Source organism: Elaeis guineensis, chromosome 1 (assembly GCF_000442705.2).
Source record: "Elaeis guineensis isolate ETL-2024a chromosome 1, EG11, whole genome shotgun sequence".
Taxonomy (NCBI): Eukaryota; Viridiplantae; Streptophyta; class Magnoliopsida; order Arecales; family Arecaceae; genus Elaeis; species Elaeis guineensis.
This window is the reverse complement of record NC_025993.2, coordinates 118304631-118330376: the sequence shown is the minus strand read 5'-3', so window position 1 is coordinate 118330376 and position 25746 is coordinate 118304631. Positions and strand designations below refer to the sequence as shown.

The 25746-nt window shown below is 33.2% G+C and overlaps 1 protein-coding gene across 3 annotated transcripts; it reads left to right on the top strand.

Annotated features, from left to right (window-relative positions):
- The first annotated feature begins 837 nt into the window (after positions 1-837).
- AGL2-3 (agamous-like MADS-box protein AGL9 homolog) lies at positions 838-25746 on the top strand. Of its 3 annotated transcripts, none has more exons than XM_010914716.4 (8): positions 838-1133; positions 5543-5621; positions 23040-23101; positions 23241-23340; positions 23686-23727; positions 23801-23842; positions 23954-24069; positions 25477-25746. In XM_010914716.4, exons 1-8 carry the CDS (start codon positions 949-951, stop codon positions 25553-25555), a joined length of 705 nt encoding a protein of 234 aa, XP_010913018.1. In that variant the 5' UTR covers positions 838-948; the 3' UTR covers positions 25556-25746.

The following is a 25746-nucleotide window of genomic DNA, read 5'->3' as shown; positions in this document are numbered from 1 at the left end:
AAAATTTAAGGATTCGACTAATATCCGTATCTATATCTATTAAAGAAAAATGGATATAGATATGGATAGATAATTATCCGATCCGTATCCAAATATCCGTACCGACATATAATCCTATATAATTTTATATAATATTTACTAATTTTTTAAAAAAATATAATTATATAAATATATTATTAATTTAATTTATTATTTATTTAATAATATTTTTGATTTTATAGTCATAAAATTTGATTATCTAAGTTATATGCGTAATTCTATCGATATTTTAGTATTTGAATTGTATCTATATCTGTTTAAAATAAATATTAATATAAATTTTTATATTTAAATAATATTTATATCTATATTTATATTTATCAAAAAAAATAAATATTAATATAATACGATGATATCCATTCCTGATTCGATTTCAGCCCTAAACGGTACTTAATCCATACCTCAACACGTGTCCACTTTTATCCCTCCTTCATTTCCTCCCCACTTCTGTCAGATATTCCCTCGTCCCAAAGATTTATGCCCTCTCTCCCTTCCAGACGCTCATACAGTCCCCAGCTAAACGTCCCAATAAACTTTTATCCGACGTGGGACAACTCGATACGTTGAGTTCAAAGAATCTCTCAATTAAAGGAAGCCACGTAGCAGATAATTGGTTTTGGTAAATTGTTTGAGTGGTGCAGCTTCTGCGCGGTTTAATCCACAATTACGTGAAGCCGACAAGGGACCGAAAGATAAAAAAACGACAATGGCATTAAAATAATAATGATATAAAACAAAATGACACCAAGCCAAGCTCTCTTTTCATCTCTCTCATTCTATAAATAGCAAAGGGGGGCTCTTTCTTTTCTCCCAACCAGAAGCTTTCCCCCAAGCTCTCTTAGCTTCTTCCACCATCCTTTGAGAGAGAGAAGAAGACAGGAGAGAGAGAGAGAGAGGGGAGAAGAGAAGATGGGGAGAGGAAGGGTGGAGCTGAAGAGGATCGAGAACAAGATCAATCGCCAGGTAACCTTCGCGAAGCGGCGGAACGGGCTTCTCAAGAAAGCCTACGAGCTCTCCGTGCTCTGCGACGCCGAGGTCGCCCTTATCGTCTTCTCCAACCGCGGGAAGCTCTATGAGTTCTGCAGCAGCTCCAGGTAGTGGGCAGAGGACAAAAACTCGGCGATCAAAAAGGAGCGAGGAAAAAGCTTCTTTCTCATGCTTTTTTGTTTGGATGTGTTTGTTCTTTTTCTTGGTTTTGATCTACTTGCCGGTTTGAGATCTCAGGGAGAGGGGATGTTCTTGTTGCGGTTCTTGTGCTAGGTTTCCATTTTGGTGAAACAATAAAAAGGAAGTCAGATCTACTGAGAAAAGAAACTAGTGATCTATAAAAATCGGAACTTTCTGGTTTTTAATTATATTTTTCTTCTTCAACCGATGATCGGAGCCACCTAAGGTTTTTAATGAGATAGAGAAGGATCAGATCTGTGGGAAGATGGTGTTTTGGTTGCACCAGCCCTCGCTTGGGTTCGGGTTTCTAGTTTTAGTTTCTCCTCCGTCCGTTGTGTTCTTTGTTTAATTTCCGTTAAATCTCTTTCTTTCGTTCTTAGATGGTTATTGATAGTTTTTCCTTCATAAAAATAGGATTTTTGTAGTCTTTAGGCACACGCTAGCTCTCGACGTCTGATCATAATTAATTCTAAGTTTTCTTTTCTCAGATCTTTGTCGTGAATCTTTTGGAAACTTTTAGAGTTTGCTTGTTGTGTCATATTTCTGCTGTGAAGTTCATGTAGTGCAAAACGGTTTGAGCTTTGTTTTTTTTTTTTTTTCTTTTTTTCTTTTTTTTTTTGGGATAAACTTTAAGTTTTCTTCGAGGTAAAAAAAGAAATAAAAAAAATAAAAGACGGTCTTTTCTAGTTATGACGATATGAAACCTAGGTCGAGACATCCCTCAGTCGTGTCTGTCTGCGAAAAAAGGTTGGTTGGTTTTCAAGATCCTTCACGTATTTTTCTATCATTTTCTGGTCTTAAGGTTGCGTAGGTTTTGTATGTCGATTACATATGTACATGGTAATAGCCACGTGTTTGAAGCTCGTGCTCTAAAAAAACCTCTGCATGGTCGTCTCGATACGCGAGCTTTTCTGATTTGACCATTGCTTTTTGCTTTAATTCTTAGCACTTCTCTAGTTTTTCAGGTCATTTCAGGTGCTTCTTCAGCAATAACTTACACTGAAGCTTTATGATGTCATTGTGATTTTGCTTTAATGAGTTTTCAGAATTTGATATTTTCAAAGCCATCAGCACCAATTTAGCATATAAGATTTTCAATTTTAGCACTGTTGGATCTAATAATTATCATCTGGTGAAATCATTTTGATTTTCAGATTTCATATGAAACAATTCCACAATTACAAAAAAAAAAAAAAATTCATACTCAAAAGATGATTTTCAAATTTTTTTCTTCTGTTTACCCTCTATTTTTTTCGAAAAAGCTAGATTCTGCAATTCTTATTTTCTCCTTCTCTTCTTCAAAAGATATTCTGACCTCCAGGTCATTTTTCATTTTAGATCTCATGACTATCGTTCTTATTAGCTTCTTTTTATGTAATACTATTGTTTGTCGTTCTACCCATCCTTTTTTCCACCTACTCTTTTACCTATGTTTCTTCATGGTTAACAAGAAATTAAGGTACAACATATTGATGGTTTTCTAAGAACGAAAAGTGAACTTCAAGGAGATTGTTATTCACAAAAATTCATATAGGAGAGAAGTATTGGTAAAATGTTGGTTTATTTTTATTTTATTTTGAGAATTCTCAAGTTAATATCTTTGATATTATAGTTTGATGTCATAATTTTGTATAGATGGTAAATTTCAAGAAATTTTTATGTAGTGGCTTATACGAGAAGATGGTTGATGGAGATCTCCTTCGAATGTCTAATGTTTTATTTATTTAGTTATTTTTTTGGGGGGGAATCTAATGTTTTATGCATTAGGATTTGTCCTTTAAGCCCTTCAAGAAATATTTTCAGATAATAATTTACATATCATTTAAATTGGATGAAATATATCTCAATAACACCCCACACCTCTTGAATTATTGTAAAAGCAACAACAATTTCTCTCTGAGTTAGTCATCTTGTCATGTATAACTTCCACCTATATCCTGAACTCTATAAGCTTCTTTGTCTTATATTTTATGCACAAGCAAAGAGACAAATCTATCAAAGCAATGCCTTTAACTCATTTTTCATAATTACTCTAGCAATTTCTATTTTTACATTTGTGTATAGAAGTCGTTTAATTGAATTCAAATCCTTACACTTGTATCTTGTCTCTTCTTTTTGTACCTTTTGTCTTGTTTCCATCATTCTAATTTTATAGATGTTGATGCTACACTTGCATTAGTTTTGTATGTGTGATGTTATTCATAGAGATCCTAGAGCTCCAATTAATGTTCTGCATGGTGGGCCAATAAATAAATAGATTTGCCATATAACATATGCCAATATTGAAGATTTGTGAAGGTCGGTCAGATATAGAGCTTGTTGCATGGCACAAATAGTGACTTTAGCATGTGATGGTGATTGCCATGAGTTAGAATCCAGTTTGGGTTCTAGTTTCATAATGCCAATAGAGCCTTATGATTTGGAAGATATCCTATTCATTTCATGGATGATGGGCAGCTACCCTTGTTCTCAACATTTTCTGTTTTTTTATCTTTAGTGTTGTAGGATCATTGTAGTGGTGATTAACATGAAAAATGATGTTCTTAGTTGGTGGGTTAGCGGCCCCAAAAGAGTACATAGCTACTCAATATCATGTGCATTCATCAACTCAAGAGGTATGAAAATTCAAACAAAAGTAGCAGCTAATTATTTGGGTAAGCATTTATTTAATTAGAAAAATGAGGAAGAACATTGGGACAAATGGAAAATTGAAGATGTTGAAAGAGGAGGAAAAAAATTTAAGGAATAGTTGCTGACGAACCCTGGATTTGCTATTGAACTTCACTCATTTGTAAAAAATGCTCAACTATGCTCAGACTAGTTTGACAATTTCTTCTTAGATTATTTGAAATGGTTAGTCAACAAGTCACACTTTTTATTCAATGTTTGAATGAAAACACAGAACATTTTTAGTCTCAAATGTACAAAATATCCATTTTTCCCATCCCTTTTCCCCTAACTTCGTAATAATGATTTTCTAGGTCTTTTATGAAATATTTAAAACTTTTGGAATTGAATAAAACCTTAATGCAAACATCATTCTAATTTCCTAGAACCATGTATAGTATTGATAATTTTGCATGCCAAGGTAATGGAGTCAAAAACTCGAATGGTAAGTCCAATATTTTGCTAATATAGAGTTGTAATATTGGTAGCAGCTATATAAAGCTTTTTCTTAGCAAGGAGAAGAAGTTAAAGCATCATATTTGACCTCTTGAAAAGTTGTTATAGTTTCACTTACAGAAACTGGGATTGGTTAGAAAATTTCCAAAATCACTATACATATTTAACAATGTAAGGAGGAAACTATAATAATGAAGTGAGAATTTTTGAGTTTTCTTCTACTTATGTCCACTTCCATTGTCTATAGTTGGTCTGCTTGAGTGCATTTTTTCAAGACAAAGCCTAAGTTTTATGAACATTGAAAAATAATTTAGGCAAACAATATTTTAAGAGGATAATAATATAGAAAGTCTCAAAGTAAGTATATATTCTTGAAAAATATTTAACAATGTAAAGAGAAACTGCCATCAATTGGGATATTTTGAATTTTACTCTTCTTATCTTCTCCATAGAATTCAACGAAAGTCTGGTTTGTTAACCATGTGAAGTGGATAAAATATTTTGTTTAACTATTATATTTATTGAAGCGGTGTCTATAAACCTAAGACAAATAAATCTTGTGATAGCAAATTACTTAAAGATACTTATAGTGATAATATTGACTTATGAGTTAAATTTACAGTTGTAATGATGAAATTATATTAATATTATCAAATCTTGCTTTATATAAGAATATGTTAGATTTTTTGGGATAATAATTTTTTATTATACTAAGAAATCATAACATTTCATGCAATGGAAAGTTGGGAGATCCTTGATAAAGTATGCTCATTTAATTAATGAAGTCACTAAATTATCTTATTCATTGTATTTAATATAAATATTTATTATTATTATATAATAAGAATAGATACTTATAACACAATTATTGTTCGTTTAGCTTGAATTTGTGTTAATGTTAGGATAGGAAATAAGTACTACTTTTGAAGAAAGTAATATTTTTAAAAAGTATTTATGGCCTTTTTTTTTTCTTTTAGTTATCTAGATGCAATGCTATTAGAATAAGCTGATATTTTTATCTTGAAGAATACCAATATAAGTAGAAGTACAAAAGAGAATATATTTAACCAAAGATATGTTTGATGCTTTATAATTATGTCATCCAAGAATTTTTCTTTGCATATTCTAATAGAATTTTTAGTTTATAATATTTCTCAATCTAAATTTTTATTAATATCTGGTATTCTAATATGTGCTTATCTTTTGAATATAGTATGTTGAAGACACTAGAAAGGTACCAAAAATGCAACTATGGTGCACCAGAGACTAATATTGTGTCAAGGGAAACTCAGGTAAATGGATAAAATTATCTTTCCTTTTTAGCTCAATATAAATTAAAACTTTTATTAGTTCTAACTACTATCTATAGTGAGATATGGTTATTTTTTCTCTTTTTTAATATTTCTATATTAGTGTAGGAAAAACTTACTAATGTGAGGATCTTGTTAATGATTAGTTGCCTACTTTCAAGGGAATACTTTTGAATATAGAGTTTTACGAAAACTAGAAGAAGTTAGATACTTTTATTGGAACCAAAATCTAATATATATCATGAAATATTTCACTTGAATTTAGATATGATAAGTGTAAAATATTAGGTATGTTAAATACAGAGTTTTTTTATTTTTAAACCATAGATTTGAGTACAATGGTTATAGAACTATGGATAAACTAAAAAATAAGAGATGCCAAGTTGTTTTCTTTTTTTTTTTAACTTTTTTGTTCTTTTCTTCTCCTCTTTAACAGCCATGGATGGAGGGCTATGGGTCACCTAGTATTTAGTATTGCTATGATTCGAACTGTAGTGGACATTGTTGTGCAAGAACTATCAATAATTATTGATAAAATTATTAATGATAGAAGCAATTGCTATAGCAACTATTACTAACAACTATAATTCTTATTGTTACCAGTGCTGCGGGTAGATATGGATAACCCTACTCTTAGTGCTATTGTTAGAATAGTTTTTACAGATTAAATGTTTGAATCCGAGGTGCTTGCTTAGGCACCCATCTATCATTTAGGTCTTAGGCAATCCTCTAGCCTTCCATCTTCTATCTAGTATTTTTTTAAATATTGGATTCATTTGAACTATGCCTTATCAATTTTTAACTTAAATAAGAAAACAAGAGAAAAAGAAAAGCACTTGGCAGAGTCACTCTCTTAAAATTGATGACTCAAATGATGAAAACAACAGACTAGCCCTTAATGATTCAAGAATGTTCTTTATTTCCTTCCTCATCATACCTATCAAAATTTTAATATAGTCTCTATTATTTATTTATTTGATAAAAATTTTATACATCTAAAATATTGATTCATGTGAACAAATTTATACTATGAAAATAAAATTTATAGAATCCAACAGTATTAAATGGATAACAAGAAATTCTAGATATAAGAGGATGGGCAAATTATGAAAGTAAAAGGTGATATATTAAGGGTATTAACTATTAAAAAATCGGATAGACAGCATGTGTAGATTTCAAAACTTTTGAAATACACAGTGAAAAATAAAATGAGTTAAACCCTTTAACCCCACATGCAAGAGATCAAATCTAATCCTACCCAAGCGCAGAAGAAAACACATATATATAATCTGAAATTTAAAAATAAATATGAGATCAGATCTCATTACTTTGACGCGAATAGATATTCACCACTTTTGATGATCACGGATTCATAAATACTCGAGCCGTATACGTGTCCGACCTTTACGGATATCCATCGAGATCAATTTCGAATTAATTTCTCCTCGTAGAAGACTCTTCTTCCTAAGAAGAATTTTAGCCTTAAGCACTTTGATCAACACTTTGATCTAGACTACGAGATCAACTCCTTGATCAGCAGCCTTCTTCTTCTCCTCGATCTTCACTCTTAAAGATAAAGCAGCACCTCTTGACGTGTGAAAAAAGGAGACGCCCAACTCTTGGGTATAGAAGAGAAAAGAGGAAGGAGAGGAGGCGTGGGGAAGGGAGAGAGAGATTTTTCATCAAAAATCAAATTAGCTAAAATTTCTAGAGACATACCCTTTATATAGGCACTACCCTAACACATAATAGAAACTCAATTATCTTAAAAAGGTAGATCCTTATCTCATAAGAATCTTCTATCTTTTTAATCTGATTTATTTCAATTATAATCAGATATAAATGATATATGATCAGTCCCTTTAAGCAGGTACAAGAAGCATCCATCTAATATATGTCAGGTAGTTGGGATGCCAACTCTTGGCACCCCACAATAGAGTTTCTATCCAAATAAGAATGAGGCATGGCCCCACCTGTCTCTCTTCTACGCCATGTCACATAAGAGGGGGCAGGCCCCTCAAGGATTTGGTGCCCAATTCCTGCCAAAAGAGAAGGAAGGCGTCATCCAATCTTTCATCTATTCCACATGCACACTTAGAGATAATTAAGAGATAATATTAGAATAATTAAGCCAACTAATTGACTTAATCAAATCCTCTTGAGCTCATAATTAAGAGCCCAATTAAACTCAACTAGATTTAGGTTAGATTCAAGGCTATGGACTTGATTAAATCGAAGTCTCAAAAGAATTAGGTTTAACCATGTACTAGCATGGTTCTCACAAATTTAATAAGATTTCAATAAACCCTAACTTAATTGAACTTCATAAGTCCAATTAGCAAATTTGAGATTAAATCCCTTAATGGATGATTTCATAGATTCTATTCTATCTGGTAGTAAGATATATTGTGATCTCCATTACAATATTATCGAAACTCTTTTCAATGGATTAAAATATTTCTAATTTTATCCTTCGAGGACCATCGATCATCAAGATAACGTTCGATGAGTCTCACCATCTATCAGTGACACCTAGCAGTATGTAATGGCAACTCAGTAGAATGAAAGTACTAATCTCTAGATACAGTTATCGTATGATTCAGTCCTTCTATCGTAAGTCCTGACTTAACGAAGGTCATGGAGAACTCGTCATATCCCATCGTCAGTCATATACTAGATTGACTTGACTTAAGTTCATTTGTGAATCTCGTGAAATTTTTTTTTCAGTCTTCACACTTGCTTTGATCAAAGACTTTCTGAACTCAGTCTTGCAAATCACAAAGAACTTTTTTTCTACCAAGATCGATAGATTCTATCTAAGGGCATCCTACTCCAAACAGTGAATCTGAACCTACTGAAGCCAACATACACAGTAAGGATCTGAATGGCTAGAGACCAAGAAAATATGCAGTCAAATCCAGTAGCCTCGCTGCGAATAGCCAATGGCACCGTAGGTCAAAGGATCACTTATATCACTGCAGCATCGAGAAGACCACTGACGAGTGAGTAGACAATCATGTGGTTCTCATATTGGTCACGTTCAGTGCAAGTTGTTCTCTAACAACCATCCACACCTTCATCCTAGTGTCTCTACACCGCAGATCCGAGACTCATTTGCCCACAAGAAAGGTGAACCATGCACGATCTCAAATAGACTGATCACTGTCCTCCGTGATGATCTTTTGATTGAGAGTATTTAGAATTAACCACTAATTAATGTATGACTCAAATTTTAACTCTTTAAAAATATATAAAATTATCTTTATTAATTTTTAGGATAAATCATGGACACAAACATAATTGAAATGAAAAAGTTCTTTATTGATAATAAAAAAATTACAAGTATAATTTTAGATCCTGAAACTACATAATGTGCCAGACAACAATTGACTTCTAGGACATAAATCTAACAAACTCCCACTTGAACTAAATCAATTGGCCACATACCTAAGATCCATCTTCTCAAGGTGACCTTCGATCTTTTTTGGCTGAGAGGCTTGGTCAGTGGATCTACCACATTCAGCATAGAGTCGACTCTCTGTACCTCGACGAATTTCTTCTCGAGATATTCACGTATGATGTGAAACCGCTGCTCTATGTGTTTGGACTTCTGGTGAGATTTTGGCTTCTTAACGAGGGCTATGGCGCTATTATTATCACAGTGCAGTGCAATAGCATCTGATGGCATCACACCCAGCTCCGTAACAAATTTTTGAACCAAAAAGTTTTCTTAGCAGCTTCAGAAGTGATGATATACTCGACTTTCATGATCAAATCTACAATGATCGACTACTTGAAATTCTTCCAGCTAACTGCACCATCATTACACAAAAAAATACACTCTGATGTAGACTTTCTATCACCGACATCAGTCATAAAGTCTGAATCGGTGTATCCCTTTACTTTCAGCTCCGATCCTCCATCAAAGACCAACATCAAATCCTTAGTCCTTCTCAAGTACTTAAGGATGTTTTTAACAGCAATCCAGTATTTTTCACCTAGATTCGCCTGATATCTACTCGTAACACTCACGACAAGTACTATATCAGGACATATACATAATATGGTATACATAAAGCTCTCTATTGTAGAAGTGTAAAAGATCTTGCTCATGCACTGGATCTCCTCAGGAGTGTCAGGGTACATCTTTTTAGAGAGATGAATGTCATGTCTAAGGGGCGAAAGATTCATCTTGAAATTTTTATGTTGAACCTCTTCAGCACTTCCTCTATGTACATATATTGTGAGAGTCCTATCATTCTCTTAGATCTATCTCTATAGACCTTTATACCAAGAATGTAGGAAGCTTCTTCTAGGTCTTTCATAGTAAACTCTTTCGATAACCATACTTTGACCGACGTCAGCATGGGAATATTATTTTCAATCAAGAGGATATCATCTACATATAAACGAAGAATATGACAGCACTCCCACTATTTTTTTATACATGCACGGCTCCTTATTTTTGATGAAATCAAACATTTTAATATATCATTGAAGCGAGTATTCCAACTCCGAGATGCTTGCTGAAGTTCATATATAGACCTTTACAGCTTGCAGACCTTGTGGTCACTATCACTGAACGTGAAATTCAGAGGCTGCTCTATATAGATATCTTCCTTCAGATATCCATTTAGGAAGACAGTTTTTACATCCATCCATCAAATTTCATAATCATGAAATACTGTTATGACAAACAGAGTACGGATAGATTTCAGCATGGCTACAGATGAAAAGATTTCATGATAGTCGATGCCTTCACGTTGACTATAACCTTTCGCGACTAGCCTTGCCTATAGATCTCTACCTCACCATCTGATCCAATCTTCTTTTTGTAAATCCATTTACACTCAATAAGTACAATACCTTCAGGTAGATCTACTAAGTACCAAATCTGGTTAGAATGCATGAAGTCAATTTCTGACTTCATCGCATCCATCCATTTCTCGAAGTCTATATCTAACATTGTCTCATCGTAGATTTTAGGATCATTCCTAATATCTCTATCTCCCACAAGGAATGCTTCCTCTAAATTCTTTGTAAGAATATCTATGTACTTTTCAGGAGGACAGGAGACCCTACTTAATCTATGAGATGAAGGAGGTATCATATCTACTAGCTCATTATTGGGTTCAGGTTCTTGGACTCGATGCTCTTCAGAGACTTTCTCTTCGAGCTCAATCTTTCTCCCATTGCCTCCATTTTGGACAAACTCTTTTTTCAAGAATACGGCATAATGGCTCACAATCACATTGTGATCTTCAGGAAGATAAAAGTAGTATCTCATGATTTTCTTAGGATATTCTATAAAACGAGTCCTAAAGGATCTAGCTTCTAACTTGTCCGTCTGCTATCGCTTGACATGGGTCGGACATCCCTAAATCTTGAGATACCCAAGAGTTGGTTTCTTACCATATCATAATTCATATGGTGTGGTAGGAATAGATTTAGAGAGAACCCGATTCAAAAGATGAATCGCAGTAAGTAAAGCATGTCTCCAGAGCAAGTCAGAAAGATTTGTGAAGCTCATCATAGATCAGACCATATCTAATAAGATCCAATTTCTCCTTTCAGATATCCCGTTGAGTTGAAGTGTCCCTGAAGGTGTCCACTGTGAGACTATATCATTATCTTTGAGATAGGTCCGAAATTCTCCATTAAGGTATTCTCCTCCTCGATTTAATCGAAGAACTTTTATAAATTTTTTGGTCTGTTTTTCTACTTCATGTCTGAACTCTATGAACTTTTCAAAGATTTCAGACTTTCAGTGCATCAAATATACAAACCCATATCATGAATAATCATCAGTAAAGATTATGAAGTAGATATAGCCACCCCTGACTTATACATCGAATAGACTACACACGTCAGTATATACCAGGGCTAATATCTCAGTGGCCCTATCCTCTTGTCCCACAAAGGACAGCTTGATCATTTTTATTTTGAAGATACGATTCACAGACTGGATAAGACTTGAAAGTCAATGGTCCGAGAAGACAATCTTTCTCCAGTTTGTTGAGTCTGTCCTCTCCAATATGGTCTAGCCTACGGTGCCATAGATACTTTTGGCTAATCCTCTTAAACCCTATAGCATTCACTATTTGCTCATTAATGTTTACACTCACATCCGTATGCAAAGAGTAAAGACTGTCAATAAAAAAAGCACGTGTAATAATTTTATTTCTGAAATAAATTGAACATATGTCTTTATTGAAATGAAAATTATAGTTATCCTGTGCCAGCACAGAGATAGAAATCAAATTTTTTACTGATTACAGATACATAATAACAGTCTTTCAAAAGCAAACTAAGTCCTAATGATAGTCACAGAGGATAGGTTCTGATGGCTACAGTAGCAACTCTTGCTCCATTGTCGATCCAGAGAGTGGTCTAGCCTTCCCTCAACCCTCTTCTTCAAGATCCTACATTGAAGTGTACAAATGAGCACTTGAACCAGAATCTAGAATCTAACTAGAAGAAGAGAAAATCATTAGATTAGTTTCGATAACGAATAATTCAGACGTACCTTCAAAAGATCCATCCTTCTTCCTACCCTTGACAGTTGCCAGGTAGCCCGGACAATTCCTCCTCCAGTGGCCTTCGACATTGCAATGAAAATATTTTTCTTTATCGTCAACCTTCTTAAGAGCCTGTTTCTTGAGCTTGGCCTCGTTCTTTTGCTTTTTGCAAGCTTTTTCTTTTTCTTAGAAGAAGACTTCCTTTTGGAGGAAGCCCGCTCCACAACTAGAACTGTGCCCCTTGAACTCTTCAAGGTGCCCTCTGAAGTCACCAGCATATTCAATAACTTAGGCAAAGTAGCATCGATTTTATTCATATGGTAGTTCATAATGAACTGTCCATATAAATCAGGAAGAGACTGGAGGATCAGATCCACCAGTAGTTCCTTGTCTATGTGCATTCTGAGCTTCTGAAGCTCCTCTATGTTCTTGATCATTGTCAGACAATGATCATTGACAGATTGCCCATCACACGTCTTCACTCTGAAAAATCTCTAAGGGACCTTAAAGTGAGCTGTGCGACTCTGTTCACCATACAACTCTTGTAGGTGAACCATCATTTCTCTGGCAGTCCTCATATCTTCATTCTATTGTTGAAGATCATTGGACATGGACGCTAAGATGTAGCACTTTACCTTGTTATCTTCGTCCATCCATTTTTCAAGTGCAGCTTGTTGATCAGCGGATGGATGAGCAAGTAACACAGATGCTTTTTGGTCAAGGATATGTGTGAGTTTTTCAAAATTGAGAATAATTCTCAGATTTCAAAGCCAGACTTTGTAATTGGTGCCGGTCAACTTATTTATATCGAGGATTTGGGCTATGGAGTTTGAATTCGACATGGTTATCTGTAAAAAGAATAATTTCTAGTTAGATTTTGTACTTATAAGATTATTTATTCTAGAGACTTAAAAAATAAACAAAGGCTCTCACTATTTTTCGAATCTCCCACACTCCTCGAATAGAGAAATAGAAATCTATACGCGATCAATTTTAAATAGGTATTGCGATTCCATTAATCTATACGCACCTCACCTAATAGTTATTGGTGAGTACGAACCAATAAGTGGACAATACTTTATCCATTGCTTCACTAAGCAAGATACAGTGGGCTTGGTCTCTAAGTCTTGTGGCATCATCTAACAATTATTGGTACATTTCTTAGTTAAGTCAGATCCATCATTCACAGTGGGTGCAAAGCCATCATTGGGACCCTCACCTAATAGTTATTGGTCAGTCCAATTCCATCTCTACCTCGGGACATAAAATGTCAATAGAGTGATTGTACTTTTCGATACAACCGAACTACTGTAATCAGTCGAAAATGATCAACGTCAGAAAAGCACCTGTATCTCTACAACAATGAAAGACCTTTAAACTTAATATTTAATGAAAAAATTTAGATTTAGATATCTTCTAAATCAGCAGATCTGACATCCGACTGATTAAATTAGATCAGCATATCAATATATCTAATCATCCTAGTCGATATGGGTGAACTCGAGTTAATAAGTAACTTAACATGAAACTGAATCTTCCAAGATGATCAGGTAATTAGTTAAGATGCATGGGGGTCTCTTCATTGTTTTCTTAGATACCAATCAAAATTAATCAGGTCAGACAACAGAATCAATTAAATAACCACCATCTAAATACTTCTTAGACATCAAATTATTGATTAGATTAACATATTAAAATGGACTCGAATCGTTGAGCCAAATTCGGTCTTGAGTCAATCAATTTACATCAAAATATGAATTGATGTGACCAACTACAACTAAACTCAACTTTGAGCCCCTTTGATCTAATCCTAATCATCCATTGATTAGGTTCAATTAACTACTCAAAATCGAAAATGGGTTCTAGTCTGATCTAATCAATTAGACCCTAATTGTAGTTTGATCATAGACCTAATTTGTCCAATCCATATCCACATGCAATAACATAATTTTAGATCTAAAAATAATTTTAAATTATATTTTATTGCATGCAATTAGTGGCTTATGATCTTGAAATTGTTTTAGATCTAAACCTAATTTCATATATCAAATATATGAAGTTTCAGATCTAAATTAAATATGCATCACATATACATTAAATTTTAGATTTAAAACTAAATTTATACATATCAAATACATATAAAACTAGATCTAGAATAATGATTAAAATATTTTAAAAATATCTTTTTAAAAATCTATTCGCATCAAACTAGAATCATTTTTACAATATAGAGGATAAACCCTATATCAGGACAACCTTATATCAATTTGTTGTGAACTTTTAATTATTCTAATTTCAGATCTAAACACAAAATTAAACATATCACATATACTAATTTTTAGATATAAAAGATTTAATTTAATTATTTTAAAAATAATTTTCAAAATCGATCAATCTTGTACTAGGACAACCTTTGCAATATAGGAGGTGAACCGTATACCAGGACAACCTTATATCAACACAATTGATTTTAAATCATTAAAACTTTTGGATCTAATCTAAAAAATCAGATCATATTGTTTTCAAAAATTTATAGCTCTGATACCACTGTTAGAAAATCGGGTAGGCATCATGTGTAGATTTCAAAATTTTGAAATATGCAGTGAAAAATAAAACGGATTAAACTCTTTAACCCCACATGCAAAAGATCAAATCTAATCCTACTCAAGCCTAAAAAAAATACATATATATAATCTAAAATTTAGAAATAAATATGAGATCATATCTTATTACCTTAATGCTGGTAGATATTCACCGCTTCTGATAATCACGGATTCGTAGACACTCGAGCCACACACGTGTCCGACCTCTATGGATATCCATCAGGATCAATCTCGAACTATTTTTTTCTCGTAGAAGACTCTTCTTCCCAAGAAGAATCTTAGGCTTGAGCACTTTGATCAACACCTTAAACAGGATCAACTCCTTGATCAGCAGCCTTCTTCTTCTCTTCGATCTTCATTCTTCAAGACAAAGCAGCACTTCTTGGCATGTGGAAAAAGGAGATGCCCAACTCTTGGGCATGGAAGAAAAGAGAGGGAGAGGGAGAGATTTTTTTCAAAAATCAAATTAGCTAGAAATCTAAAGACATATCCTTTATATAGGCACTATCCTGACACATAATAGGAATCTAATTATTTTAAAAAAGTAGATCATTATCTCATAAAAATCCTCTACTTTTTAATCTGATTTATTTCAATTAAAATCAAATATAAATGGTATATGATCAGCCTCTTTAAGCAGGTACAAGAGGCGCCCATCTAATACATGTCAGGTAGTTGAGGTGCCAACTCTTGGTGCCCCATAATAGAGTTTCTATCCAAATAAGAATGGGATGTGGCCCCACCTCTCTCTCCTCCATGCCATGCCATATAAAATGGGGTGGGCCCCTCAAGGTTTGGCACCCAATTCCTACCAAAAGAGAAGTTACCATCCAATATTTATCTATTCTACATGCACACTTAGAGATAATTAGGAAATAAAGAAGAGATAATGTTCGGATAATTAAGCTAACTAATTGACTTAATCAAATTTTTTTGGGCTCATAATTAAGAGCCTAATTAAACCCAACTAGATTTAGGTTAGGTTCAAGGCTATGGACTTGATCAAACCAAAATTCTGAGAAGAATTGGTTTAATCATGTGCTAGCATGGTTCTCACAAACCTAATAAGATTTCAATAAATCCTAATCCATTTGAATTTTATAAGCTCAATTGATAAATTCGAGATTAAATCCCTTAATGTGGGACCCCATAGATTCTATTCTATTTGGTAGTGAGATATATTGTGATCTCCATCACAATATCATCGAAACTCTTTTCGATAGATTAAAATATTTTCAATTCTACCCTTCAAGGACCATCGATTATCAAAATGACATCCGATGAGTCTCACAATCCATTAGTGACACCTAGCAGTATATAGTGACAACCCAGTAGAATGAAAATATGATCTCTAGGTGCAGTTATCATATGATTTAGTCCTTCTATCATGAGTCTCGATTTGACGGAGATCATAGAGAACTCTTCAGATCCCATCGTCAGTCATATAGTAGATTGGCTTGACTGAAGTTCATTTAGTGAATTTCATGAAAATTTTTTTTCAGTATTCACACTTACTTTGGTCAAAGACTTTCTGAACTCAGTCTCACAAATCACATATGACTTCTTCTTTTCTACCAAGATTGATAAATTCTATCTAGGTGCATCCTACTCCAAACAGCGAACCTGAACCTACTGAAGCCAACATACACAGTAAGATCCGAATGGCTAGGGACTAAGAGAACGTGCAGTCAAACCCAGTAGTCTCACTGCAAATAGCTAATGACACCGCAGGTCAAAGGACCACTCACACCACTACAGTATCGAGAAGATCATTGATGAGTGATTAGACAACCATATGGTTCTCGTATTGGTCACGCTCAGTATAAGTTATTCTCTAATAACCACTATATCTTCATCCAGTGTCTCTACACTGTAGATCCAAGACTCATCTGCCCACAACAGAGGTGAACCGTGCATCGATCTCAAATAGATTGATCACTGTTCTCCGTGATGATCTTTTAATCGAAAATATTTAAAAATTAACTATTAATTAATGTATATCTCAAATTTTTAACTCTTTAAGAATATACAAAAATCATCTTTATTAATTTTTAGAACAAATCATGGACATAAATATGATTGGAATGAAAAAATCCTTTATTGATAATAAAAAGATTACAAGTACAAGTTTAGGTCCTGAAATTACATAATGTGTCAGCTAACAATTAGCTTCTACGGCACAAATCCAATATTAACATACTTTTGTATTTCTCTTAAAGCCATTCTAGCAATTTGGTTTATTGATGAGTATGGTCTATTAGTATCTTTAATATTTATTTTGAATTTATTAACCTTTAATGGTGGATATAAATATATTTTGCTTATTTTTCTTCTTAGACAACATAGTTTAAAACCTGATAAATAAGTACACAAACCAGTAAATTAAAAAATTAGATTTAAAATGGCAATAATTTAAACTAGATAAAGTTTTATCTTGGGGTGGTAGATTCTATCTTAAGTTTAATTTTTGTGTTATTTTCTTATCATTATCAAATATAATCATAAGTTACTGCATGATAAAAAAATTATTTATGGAATCATGCTCGAGCTGAAGTATTATGCTTTAAATATTGAAATTCTTGTGGCATATAAAGTTCTACCAAATTATCAAATTATTGAAAATTCCATGCAAAAGATAAATTCTTTTGGAGAAAACTTGAAATATATTAGACTACATTTGCTAGGCATAACATTGAATTTTTATTTTCATATAAAAATTAGCTTTTTATTAGTTTTTATCAATAGACATTCAAGTTAATGAATAAGACAACTTCCTAAAACTTGTATAATATCTGGACTCTTAATTCTTGGATTATTCAAAAGATAAACTTACCATTATTTTAGAAGATTGTGATTTAAGGGGAGTTATTGATTATGAAGAATATTAATTCATAATATTTTAAGATTTTTATTTTTTAATTTGAAATTTGTAGCCCTTAATATGAATCATCTATGATGAAATTCTATACTGCCAGTTTTATGTATTGGAACAAGGTTTAAAGTTATAGTTATATTGAGAAATTATTCAATAAAAGGTTGAAGCTTGAGTTCATATGGTTGGGTAATATTATTTAGAGTTCTTTTATTAAAAGAAGATTAGTTCTTTGAGTATTTACTCTTTTTATTGAACTTCATTCAAGTTCATAGCCTTTAATATGAATTATTCATGATGAAACTGTATATTACTAGTCCCATGTTTTGGAGCAAGATGTAAAAGTTATGGCTATAATAAGAAATTATTTAAGAAAAGATTGAACTTTAAGGTCAACATATTACTCTTCTTGGAGTCTTTGGCTCCCATCCATTTTTTATTTACATTTTCCTCGAAGATCTTCATAGATGAATTAGAAAATTATATTTCCAAAAAGGTGATCATCTTCTTAATTTTAGTTTTCATAGTACTACTTATTTGGATATGTCTGTCATATTTTCTTTTTCAGATCAACCATCTTGTTTTCTTGATTTATCTACATTCAACTACTTGGGTTTGCCATATCTTATTGTTCTAGTTTGCTACTTATAGTTGAAGCTAGCATTAATATTATGAAAATTGTAGTACATTCTAGATGATGCAATATTTATTCTTCGAAAAAGAAATATATCAAATGCTTGTATAGTAAAAATATGGAGGATAAGGATTGAAAAATCAGCTTTATAGATAAAATACACAAGAAATAATTTTAGTAAAAATAAATAAAGATAATACTCCATTCAATGTTGATGGATGAGGTCGTAGATATGATATGCATAATAAAATTGCAGTTGGTTAGATAAAGTATGCAAATACATTTTGAGTCATATTTGCTTGACTTGTACTTTAATAATTTAATAAAAATATTTAAATAACAACCATATATCTCATAACATTATATGATTAAATATACTAGACATAAATAGTATACAAAAGAACGAGTTGAATGTAGCAAAAATAAAAGTATAGAGACGAAGTGAGATAAAACTCAAAAGAAAAGTGTACTAAATTGTAAGTGTTACATTATTTAAGGATGAAGTTAAAGGTTTCCTCAAAACATATGGATATTAGATTTTTTAGATTATATGAATATATAGAAGGAAAATGCCGAGAAACATCAACAAAGAGATGTTGTTCAATTTCTAGTGAAGGATGTAGCAAGAGCAGGATAAAGCCTAAGATATTATGAATAAAAGTTGAAAGGGCATGGACAAATTTGAAATAGCTATCAAGGTAATCTCAAATAAAAATGCTCAAATGTGTATTCATAAAGTTGATCTCAAGTAACTTAACCAAAGCTTGATGATTATGGTTTTCTATCCTTCTTACTTAGTTCTAATACAAATCTTTCTTTGTCCAAGATCCTTTGGAGGCTTAGGATAAAGCTTTAAAGAAGAGTTTGATGGATGAATTACGAGGGGAGACTTGAGCCTAGTCTTTGTTACTATTACTTTAGATCCAAGAAATGGAAATTAGGTGGAAGTCTTAAGTTATAGTAAATTAGAATGGTAGACATGAAATGAATGTTTTAAAAAGAAAATTAAAAGGACAAATATTTTCTTAAAAGAAATAAAAATTATGTACGAACTCATTGTTGTGGAACATGGAAAACTTTTATTTTGTTACAATACCCTTCAAGAATTTTTCTTAAGAAAATCTTATAAAAGTTGAAGCTACCTATGGTAAAATACATGACTAAGCAAATTTAAGATAATAAGCTTCTAAGTATCGGTAAACATTGGAGGGAAAATCATAGAAAGTGGAAATATTTTCTTTTTGCATGAATATGAAGAAAAAAGTATGCAGAGGAAGATCAATATATTTAAAAAATCTTGATAGCATCATGGCTGAACTTTAAGAAAAGGTAAATTATTTATATCATTTTGATTGTGTATATATTTTTTAATGAAGCATGAATGATAAGAAAATGCAATTTGTTCTTTATAGCTTTGATTTTGGATCATTAGATAATACTAAAATAATGTTCAAAGATAAAAGAAATTTGGCGTCGATGGGGATACTATGAAAAAGATATAAAATTGGAGAGCTTTTAAATGGGTTGGATATGCTTTAGAAAAGAAAGTAACCATTCTTGTTCTCTTTATCGAGTCTATGGTATGAAAGAAAAAATGATGGTTAGGTGTGCAAGATGTTAAATAAGGTTATAAGTTATATTTCATACAAAAGATCTTAATTTTTTATATATAGAGTTAAATTTTTTTATGCAAGTCTATTATTGAATTAAGAAAGAAGTATTTAAGATATCCAGCAAGCCTATCTATTTGGATAACGACGTATGTTTATCCTTTTGGACAATCAATTTTTATTTATTTTTAGTTTTCCAAGTATTTTTGTATTTTTTTTGAATTTTGTATATGTTTTGTTATCTGGCTATCTTTTTCTTACGTTTCTATTGCCATAATAATATATGTATATATTAGACTATTTAAAGACTGAAGAAGTGGATGCTTCCTATGGCCTAAGATTTTAAGTAATGTTTCATCTCATTACAGTGGAGCCCATCGAAATAATTATTGAAACCATTATTGACCACTATAATATTTTTGTTTATCTCAAAAAATAACTAATGAGAAAATAATGGTATTACCTTTCCTTTCACTTTCATTAGATAAAGTATTATTATTTTGTGGACTACATGACTATTTTTGGAGAGAATTTTGAGGTAAAAAATGAATTTAAAAATATTATTTTATTCAAATGAAGGTACAACTAAAAGATATCTATTATTATTTACATTATAACAGTATGCTGTAATAATAAAAAATAATGAAAAATAGTTGCCCTTATTTTTTAAATATTGATCATTATCTAAGACCATTATATGGCAAAGTTGGTGCAGTTTCTTATAAACTAATTAGGTAGCAGTTAGATGCCTGAAGGCCAATAGTAGTATTTAAGGTGGGTTATTGGAGTACAAAATTGTTCATTCAGTAGCAAGCAAGCAAATAAATTATGGAGAAAAATGGTATATCAAATACTAGACTTTATTGTTGATGATGCTTCATTATGTTTCATAGTCTGTTTGTCTCCAACTTGAGTGGGTTGAAAACAAACTTGAATGAAATCCAACCCGATCTTGGGTTGGGATATCTCTAGCCTTTAACCAACTTAATCTAATCTCAAGCTAAATTCTGATTAGATTAGGTCAGATGGGTTTGGTTTGTACCATCTTAATTGGGTTAGATCACCTTGAATAGATATTTTAAGACAGGGAATATGGTTTAGATATTTTTGCTAGATTAAATATCTATTGGATTGAGATATCAACTATTCATCAATTTCAATGATATACTTACAAATAATTTAACATGACTAAAAATATAAATATATAAATGTAAACTGATCTATATCAAATATAATTTTCTATTTGTAAATAATTAGATTGGCTTTGAGGTCAACCTTAAGCTAACCCACTTGAGATCGAGTTGGAATATTTATTCCCAAATCCAATCCATATTTATAAAGCTTTAATATAACCCCAAGAAATGAATGGGTTGGAGAGGTAGGTTTGGTGGAGTCCTAATCTTGGTAATTATCTAACAAGCCCATAGTCTCAGAAACTTTTCTTTATGTACTTTTTTAATTGCAATCTAGATCTTTTTAATGGAAAGAAATTAGCAAGTTCATTGAATTATTGCCCAGCAATAGCATTAGACAAACTATTTTGTGTTTTATGGTGTATCGAAAACTAGCACACTTCATCTTTTACTGCTCGAATCGACTAGCAGTAGTGTCTAAACTGTTGCATATCAAGATTTGACACTTCTATGTAAAATTTGTGAACTTTTAGCATTCAATGATGTTTCAATTGATCCAACTGATTTTTCATTTAAATATGTATATGCATACATATTTACACAAACATCTACTCGCTACTGGTGTGCATTCTTATGTTAAATTCTAAATTTTGTTTGTCAAGTTTTTTTCTGGATACCTGGATGCTTAATACTTAATGTGGCCATGTAACATTCGGTTCAAGGAAAACCTATATCTTTTTGATAGGTTCTTGTAACTTCTTTTAGATGTAATATCTACATCGACATCATCTATCTAGGCAGTCTCAATATCATTGGCAGTGGTTTAGAGACCATCAAAGCGTTGTGGGCTTGGCCCTAACCATGATGAGTTAGACTAAATTATTTTGAGACTAAATTTTATAGGTAAGAATGTGTTGCTTGGATTTGATTCAGGTTTGGATTCCCTTAGCTTGAATGGAAGCCATTCAAGATCTCTAAAAACAGCACATATAAGATGCAATAACATATTCTTAACTCATCATAGGTAATATTATACTGTCAATTTGACATATGCTCACTATTTAAATATATAATGACTAGGTTGACGATGGAAGGACCTAACAGGACTGTTAGTTAACACCTTTCCTCTATGCGTAAATCAACCTTGACCTTTTTAAGATAAAATGTTTCTTTGAACCCTGCCATAGGCGAGGCATAGCTATTGGCACACCTTTTTTCAGAAATGGTACAAATGTATCATATAGAATGATCAAGACGATTCCATGGGATATCCCTAATTGACTTGTTAAAAGAGACTAAATTCAACTATATCCCTAATTGACTTGTTAAAAGAGACTAAATTGAACTAGTGGTAGAATTCAGTCCTGTTGAAATGTTATTTCACCCGTGAAAGCTCCTCACTTATAGCAAATTTCCTAACTCTGGTTGATCACCTCATTTTTGGCCATCTACATAAAAGTAAGCACTATGAACCTAGTATAGTCCTTAATTCAATCCAGAAATGTACCTATAAAGTGAGACTTGGAGATATAGTGCCTATGAAAATTGAAAGCAAGTTTGCTCAATATGCCATGCAGGTTGTCACCCTTCAAGTCATGTAGGTCTCAGAGGATTTTTGACATTGAAGGGTGCAAATTCTGTGTACTGGCAGACGACTACAAAGATGGAGTCGCTTCTCCCAGCTTTCTTGAAACATCCAGTGACGAAGTCCATTTTGACACCACATGAAGGCACTCTAGCAATCAGCCAAGTGTAGATAACAATTTGTGTGTTAACATTTAGGTCTTAGTAAGCTTTTGAGAACCAAGATGGGTGGAAGGCTTGGCTGAAATCTGTTGAGATGGGGATATTAATAGGTCGAACTATATGCTATGACAAGAAGATTTTAATACTTCAAAAGTTATCACCTTGTAATGTAAATAAGGGATACAAACAAATCATCACGTAGCATGTTACCTTGTGATATAACTTTTCAGATTATGTGATCGTTGTGCTCTGGAGAAGATTAATTTACCTTTTTGCTAGCACAGACTAGTCAGCAAGAGTACTTAAAACTTAAAGCACGTGTTGAAGCATTACAGAGATCACAGAGGTGAATTTCTTCCACATCGATGATTTCAGTCTCTTCCATGCTTAACAATCTGCACCCTTAATTACAAATCTATATTTAGCCTGAATCCTTGAATACTAATAATGGGATCTTATGTGTTCTTAAACCCCTGCAACTTCAGAAATCTCCTTGGTGATGACTTAGGGCCACTCAGCAGCAAGGAGCTTGAGCAGCTTGAGCGGCAACTAGATGCATCATTGAAGCAAATCAGATCCACAAGGGTACTGCATATATTACTTTTCCCACAGAGGATGTTTAACATACAATATCAAAGGTTCATAATTTTCTGAAATATAGACGCTTTTCTGCTTAAGAATGTACTGCATTATTATCATGGTTTAAGTCCCCTCCTCTACTCCCATGATGACAAATAATGTCTACATCTGTGTTCTAAGACAAGAACGTTCATTTATTTTAATAACCACATTTGTAAAGCTGGTGAATGCTTCATATATGGAAAAATTTTCATAATTGAAGTCAGCTAGTTCCTATTTCTTTAAAATAAAATAGGATCTAACTTGTCAGGCTACTTAAGTAACTCGTACTGACCAATTATCTTCTCACAGACCCAATACATGCTCGATCAACTTGCAGATCTTCAACGAAGGGTATGGTTAATAAAATCAAACAGCTTTTCTCATTCCACCATTTCCTTCCTACTACCATTGTTCTTTCTTGCAGGAACAAATGCTCTGTGAGGCCAATAAAAGTCTAAAGCAAAGGGTAAGGAGCCTGTAGTAATGGTAGCTCTAAATATGAATATTATAGGCACATGGATTGTTTTACTAGCAAAAACTTAGAAGCTTACCATAGAATTTTATTGTGGATGTGCAGTTGGAGGAAAGCAACCAGGCTACTCAGCAGCAAGTTTGGGATCCCAATGCTCCTGCAGTGGGCTATGGCCGGCAGCCACCTCAACCACAGGGAGATGGATTCTACCAACAGATAGAGTGCGATCCAACTCTCCATATCGGGTATCTTCTTCCAGTGTCGGTTCTTCTTTTAGTTTTGTTCTCCATACATGAGGAAATGGCCCTGTTTTTTGGAGTAAAAATCACCATAATTAACCTGTAAGGGGGTCATGTTAAGAATTTGGAAGTACGTCAGCCACCTTAACCAAGAAAAGCAGTGGTTCTTAAGGTCTGATGTCTCCCTCCTGTACTTGCCGATATGGTGGGATCCATTGGTAGGTTGCATTTGGTTCAGCTAGCAATGCAGGGGAAATGCCCCACAAAAGAGATCCAAAAATGAGAGCCTACTCACAGCTGAAGGTGGATGATATCAGCCCCAGCTGAATCTTCCATTTCTCAGCGACTGCTGTCTGTTTAGGAACTCCTTCGTGGGTATTCAAGGCATTGCATGGCTGTCTCCAACCTTATAGATAGCTGAACCGCTCCCTTTAAACGTACCTCACCCACCATCTTTTTCAACTCAAGATGTGGGACCCGATTCAGCTGTTTTGCCTCAGCATGGCAAGTCTTGGTGTGCAAGCATGCTAGATGGACCCCCCGCCGCCTACTTGATTTGATCTCAATATCCAACAGAAATCAAGATTTATCATATATCCATGGATCCCATTTTGAGACAAAGCACGCTCTGGTATAAGAGTTTTTTGCCCCACTGTGACACTTGTCCTGCCAACCATTTTGTCATCTAGGAACTATAGGTTGAATCCAGTAGCCTATGCTTGAGTATACCTTGGAAGGCCATTACACCAACAAATTAGACTCATCACTGAAGAACAATAATCACTGCATACCTATTGATGGAACTTTATGGAAGCCACTTTTAACTCCAATCACTTAATATCAGGAATAACTTCATGCTGTAAAAATATGATGTTGCATTGTAGGTTGGATGGTGGTTCTAACTTAAAGAGCTTCACCTCATAATCCATAACATATTCGGGCTACTGCAAAAATTTGAAAACTTTTGATCCAAGAAATGTATTATGAACTGTGACTTAGACAATGCAACTTGTCTACTGAGATGGATTAAAGTTTTAGATATCGTACAAGATATATAACTGTGTTATCTGGTCTCCAATTAAAAAAATTATGGACTGAGAGTAGAACTGCATGCTTTTATGACATGATAGTCCCCATGAATGCTTGAGTTTAAAGATGCCATGGTTTTACTTGTTGCAAAGGAAAAATCTCAAGATTTTCTCATCGTTTCATGTTCCAGTACATGAAATGCAAACCAAAGTGTTCAGATTATCTCTTCTAAATATTCTAGCAAACTATTTCATGAAAATGAAATCTTTCCTAGCTGACCAAACTTGGTGTCAGAAACATCTATCAGCCACTCTTACTCTATTTATTTTTAATCAAAGTACTTTGTTAATTGTCCTGTAGGTATCCTCCAGAACAAATAACGATTGCTGCAGCGCCTGGGCCTAGCGTGAGTAATTACATGCCAGGATGGCTTGCGTGAGGACAGATGATTGATTTACCTCTGCTTGTGACCTTGGGGCATAATGTATGTTGTATGACAAAGACACTTGCACTCCATATGCTGAGTGTAATGGTCTGTAATTGGCAACTGTTCTGTTGTTTCAAGCAAGACAATGTTGTCTACAAACCTATTCTATGAAAACTCTTGAAGAGAGCTATTCTACTACCGTA